This window comes from Lycium ferocissimum, chromosome 8 (assembly GCF_029784015.1).
Source record: "Lycium ferocissimum isolate CSIRO_LF1 chromosome 8, AGI_CSIRO_Lferr_CH_V1, whole genome shotgun sequence".
In the NCBI taxonomy this organism is placed as follows: Eukaryota; Viridiplantae; Streptophyta; class Magnoliopsida; order Solanales; family Solanaceae; genus Lycium; species Lycium ferocissimum.
In genome coordinates, this window is record NC_081349.1 from 39,439,494 (window position 1) to 39,449,264 (window position 9,771).

The window sequence follows — 9,771 nt, forward strand, 5'->3', positions numbered from 1 at the left end:
AATGAGTCATTAACAAACTTGGCATATAACGAGTGACGTTATTAAAGTAGAATTTCATTATGAATGAGGTTATAGACTTATATTTTCCCTTTCTTTTGAATCATTTACTTAAGTTATGTTGGAACTTACTTATGTAATGTTAGAATTTGACATAAGAGTATTATGTAAAACTTTTTCTTTTGGATTTTGAATTTAGGTTATATTTTCAATTTTAAGTTATTTGCTTTCACATTGCATGTTGTTTATTTTTCACTTATATTTGATGGATTTTTTGTGTCAAACATTTGAATAATGTTATTACATTATATTTATAAATATTATTTTTTTTGTCAAAAATCCAATCTATGATGTTTTCACAAAAAAAGTCTTCTTTTAAGTTTTATAATTAATTAAAATTAAATATTATTAATGTGAAAATATATATCAATTATTTTTTACAATATTAGTTACAAATATGTGATTATTAATTAATATATTTCAAGAAAGAATGTGTTATTAAATAACTAATTTAATATCATTTATAAAGGCAAATATTTTTTAAATATTAATTTTAATTTTTTTTATAATTAAATTTTATTTTTAAATTAAACTAACTGTGTAATTACACTTGTGCAACCAAACAACATGTTTGTAATTACACTGTAATTACGTTATGACAAACAAACAGGTTGTTATAATTACACTACTGTGTAATTACTAGGCTGTGTAATTACTACCCTAGTAATTACACCAATTCCAATTACCAGGTGGCTTTCCAAATAGGCCCTTAAAGTCGCTTCCTCCTTCAAGATGATGGGTTTTGGCTCAATATATATATAATATACTAACAGGGTATAATAGAGGATCATGTTCATTTATTCAAATGAGACACTCTTTCGTCCTACGTGATACCATTATGCTATATACCATATACTGAGATACCCATATACTGAGATGGTATCATTCAGTCTTTCAGTGAGACACTCTTTCAGACCTCCATGATGCCATCATGGTATATACCATATATTGAGATGATATCATGGAGGAAGGGTTTTGGGCGAGAGGGTACTCGGATAAATATTTTCAACCGAATATGGTAGAAGCGAATTAGTTTATGAGGGGGCATGGCCAGATAAATATTTGGCCTTTTATGGGTATTTTGTGTTGTTTTCCCTAAAATAAAGGGAACAAATTCCAGTCCAAGTACGCATAGAAATACAACCCACAAAGTATTGGACATGACTATATAAAATACAGCTGTATGTCGTGAGTAACTGGTTAAACTTTAGAGATTTTTTAAGTTGAACTGTTATTTTTAAGGTTTAGGATTAAAGTGATCACTTTTTTCGTACACTAAGCACTATTTAGGTTACGTGGTATTTATGAAGGACTAAAATAATCATTTTTCATACATTAAGGACAATTTCAATTACATAGTGTATATAAAGGACTAAAATATTTCAACCCTCATAAATTTAGGACCATTTTGATCATTTTCTCTTCAATCTCACATACAACAATATGTTCCCACATAACTTAATTGGTATTATTTTATAGACTAATAAAACAATACATAATTCCCCCCCCCCCCCCCCCCCCCCCCCCCGCCCCTCCCCCACCGTTAGTGCAACAAGAAGCAAACCACATGAGAGATGTAAACCGCACAAAGCAAGCCTCGTGCGACGAGCTCAAATTGAGGAGGTTGTTGGTGAGGAAAATCGATCCAGGTATCCTATGTGGGAAATCACTCGTTGAACCAACTCAATCGCCCTTACAGGCCCACTACATAAGTTATACGACGATAATTTATTTTTTTATGTTTAACCAGACGATGTAGTTCGTAAGACTTTACTTATCTTCCCTTGTTTAGCTTTCCACAAGATATCTTGTTTTTAATCAAGTTATACATGCTGATAACATTTTTTTTCTACAGTATTTAGCAAATTTTAACTTGTGATGCGTGATGCCAGATTTTTATGACTTTTATCAAACTACTAATGTTAGTAATATTATATTTCTGTATAGTTATTTCGTAAGCAATATGCCCATATAATTATTTTTTATTTGTAGAAAATGTTTTCCATATTGTTTTGGGCCAAAAATGGCGCTTTTATTTGGTAAAAGTTGAGGAAAAAGAGGAGAGAGTATATGGCTGTGCAAAGTCCCGGAGAGCTCGTGATCAATTTACTACTCCTATATCGTAGGGCTACAAGGTTTAAATCGGTAAAAATTTATTATACCGGTTTTTACATCTAACCAATTCATATATATCACATCTTGATATATTATTTAACTATGGTTAATTAATATGTTCTCCGTCCATTTTTACTTATCCATATTTGACTTGACGCACCCCTTAAGGAGCAATAAATAAAATGATAATTTTATTATATCAGTCTAATTATTATAAATCATTTAAGTAATTTAAATCAAGCAAACATATTTTAAAAGTTGTGCAGCACTAACAATCCTTGAAATTTTAAATTCAATGACTAAACTTGGACAAATAAAAATGAATATATATTTTTAGCATACTGAACAATCAAAAAATAGACGGAGGGACAAATATATATTTTCACTTTATTAAATTATTTAACTACAGTAACTTAATTAGATTTGGTGTAAAATCTTGGTATGAGTAAGCATTTACGTTTTTACACCTATCCTCGCTAGAGATCAAATTGCCACATAAGCTTTTATTGTTCCAATATTATTTTTACTTTATTAAATTATTTAGCTATAGTAATCAAATTAGATTTGGTGTAAAAATTCGGTGTGAGTAAATATTTACATTTTAACAGCTATCCTCTTTAGAGATCAAATTGCCACATAAGCTTTCACGGTTACACTCTTATTTTCATTTTATTAAATCATTTAACTATAGTAACCTAATTAGGTTTGGTATAAAAACTCGACGTGAGTAAGCATTATGTTTTAACAGCTACCCTAACAATAGATCAAATTGCCACATAAGCTTTCACACTTATTTCCTTTTTTTGTGATCACCCTCATACCCAAATTCCCTATTTTTCAGTTGATTAACACTGCCTCATTACCCATCTAATTTCATACCTACATTAATACTACTATATAAGAGTAGTATTATTTCAAGAATTTAAGATCAAGAAAATTCCCATTTTTTTATTTTTATCATTTTTTACAATCTTGATCTACTATTTTTTTTTTTTTTTTTTGGGTGTTCTTGTTTAGGCAGTCATGAATGCACTTGCAGCTACAAATCGTAATTTTCGACAAGCAGCTAGAATTCTTGGATTAGATTCTAAACTTGAAAAGAGTCTTTTGATCCCTTTTAGAGAAATTAAGGTATATAGAATGAATTAATTGATGTATATTAGTGTTAAGTTGCAATCTTTTTGAGAATTGTCATGTTGATATTGAATCTTTTTGAGAAGAATGTTGAGAATGGTGATGTTTTGGAAAACCAGACAAATTCTGTAGCTAAACAGCAAAATCTGTCGCTAATCCTGACATATTAGTAGTATTATTTAATAATCGCGTGGTTGTCTATTCTTGCATGCGTATCACTATCTCTTGTGTCGTTGCTCCGTATCTTTGCTCATTTGCTGTCATTTTCCTTTATATATTTTATGATTTTTTTAATGTCTGCGTCCAATTCCCTTTCTTTGTTTTTTTTTTTTTTCTTTTTTTTCTTTATTCCTTTTTTTATTTTTTTTCTTTGATTTTCTTTCCTTTCGAGCCGAGGGTCTTTCGGAAACAGCCTCTCTGTTTCTGCGTACCCTCCCTAGACACCACTTGTGAGATTACACTGGTATATTGTTGTTGTTGTTGTCGTTAATTTTGTTAGGTACGAGTGGTTTAGCGAGCAAGTTCATAGCTAATTCCATTTTTTTTTGAGTGGTTTGAGTGAAGAACTCGAATTTTCCTTCTTTTTCCTCAGGATTTTGATGAAACTAGTTGAAATGTGACTGTTACACAGAAAAAATATCAAGGAGTGGACATTTTTATTTATTTATTGAGATTTTTTAATCAAGTTGAAATGTATAATTGATTATTCTAAAATTTTAAACAATTATCAGGTGTACAAATTTATTTGTATTTGTTTAGTATTGGATTAGATTGGTTAATGAGTTTAGTATTTGATCAGGTGGAATGCACAATTCCAAAGGATGATGGGACGTTAGTTTCCTATGTCGGATTTAGAGTACAACACGATAATGCTCGCGGACCCATGAAAGGAGGAATCAGATACCATCCTGAGGTTATTTTTCCCCTCATTCTTTCTCCATTTTGTCCTTTTACTTGAATGTTGTACTTATTGCTTGTCTTAATATTGATTGAACTTTTCTCGTGATAAGTTTCATTTATTTTTAATACTCATAGGAAATGTTGTGCTTAGCGAAAAATGCAACTTTGTTTGTCTAACGGGTTTTTCAGGAACTGAACTCGAACCAGCGCCTCTAGGGAAAAAACAGATGTACTGAACTACTTTTCGTTCTGATTGTGCTGCTAGTTTCTTTAAAAATTGAATGTACGTAGTATTGCTTTTAGTATGCTGTCCGAATAAATTTTTTCCAGGTTGGATAAACATTGGTATTTCATTGAACAAATTATTATATGTAAGAGCAGAGAGATTGTAAGTGAAAAGAAGTAAGAGTAGATTTAGGAGAAAGAGAGGGGAGATTATATGTAACGAGAAAAAAAAAAAAAAGAGATTTAGGAAGTAAGATGTCTAAAGAAGAGTAAAACTTAGAAGGAATCCTGATGCGAAAGGCACAAATATGGTTGGAACATGCCAACTGTATTATATATGATTGGTAATACACTTTGTATTACAACTCAAGTTTGATCTATAAATTCAAAGGAAGGGGTGTTTATAGGGATTGGTTAGAAGTAGTTCTCAGTATTTCTTTGATGGGAAGATTGCCTTGGTTATCTGTGTTTGGGGGGTAGTAAAATATAATACTAGTAGGTCTTTGCATATAAAATTTAGCTTTTGCTTATTGAATTAAACTGTGTTGGAAAATTGTTTTCCTCAAAGAAATTACTTAACATTGATTAAAATGGATGCTAGAATGACCATGAACAAGCAAGTCTTCCATCATTTCATGATTACATCTCCTCAACTATGTTACTTTACATTTCTTGTATTTGAATGTACAACAAAGTCAGTGGTTGTGTTGGTTACCTCAATACAATATATTTCAATTTATTGATGTTTCTAGAATAGAATTTGCACTAAGATGGTTGAACTTTCTTTTACAAGGTTGATCTTGATGAGGTGAACGCCCTTGCTCAACTAATGACTTGGAAGACTGCTGTAGCAGATATCCCATACGGGGGAGCAAAGGGTGGGATTGGCTGCATACCAAAAGAGTTAAGTTTGAGCGAATTGGAGCGCCTTACACGTGTTTTCACACAGAAAATTCATGACCTTATTGGAATTCATACTGATGTCCCTGCACCTGATATGGGCACTAATGCTCAGGTTAGTGATACAATTTCTCTGATGTAACTTTGTGAGAACATATTCTTCTTTGTGGTGCTTCAGAATATAAAGCAAAAAAAAAAAGTACTTAGATGGTGTTTCCTACAACAGACCATGGCTTGGATTTTGGACGAGTACTCAAAATTTCATGGCCACTCTCCTGCAATTGTGACCGGGAAACCAGTTGTAAGCTTTTGCTGTAAATTATTAAATTCCTTATGTGCTATTACGTCCAAAATTATCCGAGAAAATGACAAAAATGGTCCCTTATCTTTGGTAGCAGGTCCAAATAGTCCCTTGAGTATCAATTGAGCAGTTTTGATCTTTTAAGTTTGCCAAAAGTGTGCATTTTTGGTCTCCGTCAGTATTTATCAAACTCTAATTGTTAAATTTAATCGAAACTGTGAAAACATAAACTATTTAGCAGGAACTCACATTTGGGAATATTGATTTTGTAGTTTATGTTATTTTTGGACTATATCAAGAGTCTGGTGCAATTTTTGAGGCGCAATTTTTGAGGCGCAATTTTTGTAATTTTTGTGTATGCTGTAGTTTTTTATGTTGGGGTTTCTGGAATTTTGATGGAGATTTCTGGTTAATTTATTTGCACAACTCTTGTTAAATTTAACAATTAGAGTTTGGTAAATATTTGATGGAGACCAAAAGTGCTATCAATTGACAAACTAAAAGGACGAAAACGGCTCTGTTGATACTTAAGGGAATATTTTGAACCTACTACCAAAGATAAGGGCAGGGACCATTTTTGTCATTTTCTCAAACCTATCCTATTGGAATTAAATGAGTTATTTGACAATCCTTTTCCACTATTTTTCCTAGGACCTTGGGGGTTCGTTGGGTAGGGAGGCTGCAACAGGGCGTGGTTGTGTTTATGCTGCAGAAGCATTACTTGCTGAGCATGGAAAGCAGATTAAGGATTTGACTTTTGCAATTCAGGTAGAATTTTTTATTTGTTCAATTCTAGCAGCCATGATATTGCACAAATAGTAAGTTGAAGTGATCCTAAAAACATTTTTTTTGGCATCCTAAGGGGTTCGGGAACGTAGGATCATGGGCAGCAAAGCTTATTCATGAGAGAGGCGGCAAAGTAGTTGCAGTTAGTGATATCACCGGAGCAGTCAAGAATCAGAACGGTCTTGATATACCGGCTTTGCTTCGTCATAAAGAAGCAACAGGGAAGCTAATTGAGTTCAACGGTGGCGATGTAATGAGTTCAGATGAATTGCTTACACACAATTGCGATGTTCTTATACCCTGCGCCTTGGGAGGAGTTTTGAACAGGTACAAATCCTCATTGTGCTTATCAATTATTTCGTCTTTGTTAATCTGAATAACTTAGTTCTTGTATTTCTTTCCCGATGGTAGTGAAAATGTTGAAATCATGAATTGGTCAGCGTGTAGGTGGCATAACTAAGGATGAAAAAAGACAAAACTAATTGTAGGCCTTATTAGCATGATAGCGTCAATAGCTGGAGTCCTTTCCCCTATTCACAGTCAAACCTCTCTATATCAACGTTGTTTGTTCTGGTATTTTTTGGCTGCTATAACGAAATGCTGTTATAGAGAACATATAATCGAGTCAGACCTCTATATAACAATAATCCTCTATAACAACATTTCACTATAACAACCATGTTTTCAGTGGAACCGAGCTTTCATGTTATGTTATATTATATTATATGTTCTCTATTACAACATTTCGCTATAGCAGCCAAAAAATATATCGGAGCAAACTACGCTGTTATGGAGAGGTTTGACTGTATAACATAACATGAAAGATCGGTTCCGCAGGAAACATGTCTATTATGGTGAAATGTTGTTAATAGAGGATGATTGTTATAGAGAGGTCTGACTTTATCTTCTTTTTAGTGAAACTATGCTGAAACGATATTGTACTTCTTCCTAAAATTTATTTATCGAGAGTATATTCTAAAATGGATTGTATGTACTTATTTTGTTTAATTTTAGTTTTCAATATTGGCAAAAATCAGTATCTTCTCCCCTGTTTAAATCTGTGTGGATATACATAACTGGAGTTTTTTGCTGGTTGAATGTCTTCCTTATTCTGTATCATTTTAAGATATACATGTGAACGTATTATACCCACTGAAGTGTTCTCATCTTTCCTTGTCTATTCTGATTTTCCTGTGAAGAGAAAATGCTGATTATGTGAAGGCCAAGTACATCGTAGAAGCAGCAAATCATCCGACTGATCCAGAAGCTGATGAGGTACCATTTTTTGCAGGTTTTCTAGTTTGTTAGACTAGCATGATAATAATGTCTAACATGAGACTGCCTTCTGCAGATTCTGTCAAAGAAAGGTGTTATAATACTTCCCGACATATATGCTAATGCTGGAGGTGTGACCGTTAGTTATTTTGAGTGGGTTCAGGTAAAATCATCTATACGTGACATCCTAAATTTTTCCGCTTGATATTACACCAGAAAACGTATGTGAGGTTAAGGTCAAATGATATCTTTTCAAGATATTAGAGTATATTTAGTTGGAATTCTCTAATCTTTATAAAATACTAGTTTTTTCCGCATGTAAGAGTATAGTTTAGTGGATTCGCTTACAACAACTTAACGATCATAATCACTAATTTGAACTCTCCAGTTTCATAATTGATGGCAACTCTGCATTGCGTCACTCTTATCAATCACGGTGTTCAGTTGACTTGCACGAATTGAAGCCTCTAGCATTGGAATTAGGTGCTGATGTTTGTATACAATCAGACCTCTCTATAACAACCATCCTCTATGACAACATTTCACTATAATGGTCAAGTTTTTTGGAACTGATTTTCATGTTATGTTATATTATAGGGAAAAGGGTCAAAAATACCCCTCTACTTTGGAAAAAAATTAAAAATATCCTCCAACTTATTTTGGGTCAAAAATACCCCTCCCATCCTTAAAGTTTTCAAATATACCCCTGTCTTGACGGAAATTATCCCCCAAAATAACCCGAAATCATTATTTAAACCCGTTTCATCATTTAAACCCGACCCAACTAAATAATAACCCATAAGATCCCTTTATTCCCCCAATTCCCTCAAACTTCAAACCTACGTATTGGGGGAATAAGGGGATTTTATGGGTTATTATTTAGTTGGGTCGGGTTTAAATGATGGAGCGGTTTCAAAAATGATTTCGGGTTATTTTGGGGGATAATTTCACAAGACAGGGGTATATTTGAAAACTTTAAGGATGGGAGGGGTATTTTTGACCCAAAATAAGTTTGGAGGATATTTTTAGCCCTTTTCCAAAGTAGAGGGGTATTTTTGACCCTTTTCCCTATATTATATGATCCCTATAACAACATTTTCGCTTTAGCAGCCAAAAAATATCCGGACAAACGACACCGTTATAGAGATGTTTGATTGTAGTAGTCAATGAATCTCGTCCATGATTCTTCATATATATATATATATATATATATGTATGCTCTAGCATTGTCCCTAAAAACATAGCTGAAACCTTGAAATGTTGAGATCAAAGTGCTTTTGTTTTGTAGATCTTAGTTTATGTTCTTTCTCATGTGCAGAATATTCAAGGCTTTATGTGGGATGAAGAGAAGGTTAACCAGGAGCTTAAAAAGTACATGACAAAAGCCTTCCATAATCTCAAAAACATGTGCCAGACGCACAATTGTAATCTTCGAATGGGTGCCTTCACATTGGGGGTGAATCGCGTTGCGCGTGCCACACAATTGAGAGGTTGGGAGGCGTAATTATATTCGCCTATGTTGTTGCAGCCAAATAATCTTTCCGTTTGCAGCTGAATATTTAAACGATTGGTCTAACCTTTATAAACGGGAAAGATGTATATTCGCTGTTTTTCCTACATTTATAAGCATGTTCAAAACATTTATGAAAGCTATAAAATGTACTTGAAGGGATTTTTGGTGAGTACACTTGATGTATGTTGGTAGCAGAATTGGTAGTGACATTACTGGTGGTAGTGATAGTTGCATCTCCTTTGGCAACTTGGTGAATTAGCATTGTTGACACTCTAATGAGCCCAAGCAATTAACGTCGGAAGGATAACCAGGGCTTGGAAAACTTATGAATTCAGGACTTTAGTTATTTGAAGTTACTGGATTCTGTATTACCCCATCCGTCGTTGTTTATGTGGCACTTTTCTCTTCTAGAGATTCAAAATATGTGATCTATGACCAATATTTTAAAATATATATTTTCATCATATAGACACTAGAAGAAGTGCAACTTACACTACTTGTTGTATAGTTTCTGAATATCTAAATTTTAATGTTAAAATATTGAGTTGATTTAATTCGATTTAAC

General features: G+C 33.1%; 1 protein-coding gene across 1 annotated transcript; it reads left to right on the top strand.

The window, feature by feature from the left end:
- Positions 1-2,992: 2,992 nt before the first annotated feature.
- Positions 2,993-9,222, top strand: LOC132068422 (glutamate dehydrogenase A). Its single transcript, XM_059461997.1, has 9 exons — positions 2,993-3,303; positions 4,106-4,219; positions 5,225-5,446; positions 5,558-5,632; positions 6,284-6,400; positions 6,495-6,745; positions 7,618-7,693; positions 7,770-7,856; positions 9,012-9,222. The coding sequence occupies exons 1-9, from the start codon at positions 3,196-3,198 to the stop codon at positions 9,195-9,197; spliced, it is 1,236 nt and encodes a 411-aa protein (XP_059317980.1). The 5' UTR covers positions 2,993-3,195; the 3' UTR covers positions 9,198-9,222.
- Positions 9,223-9,771: the final 549 nt, after the last annotated feature.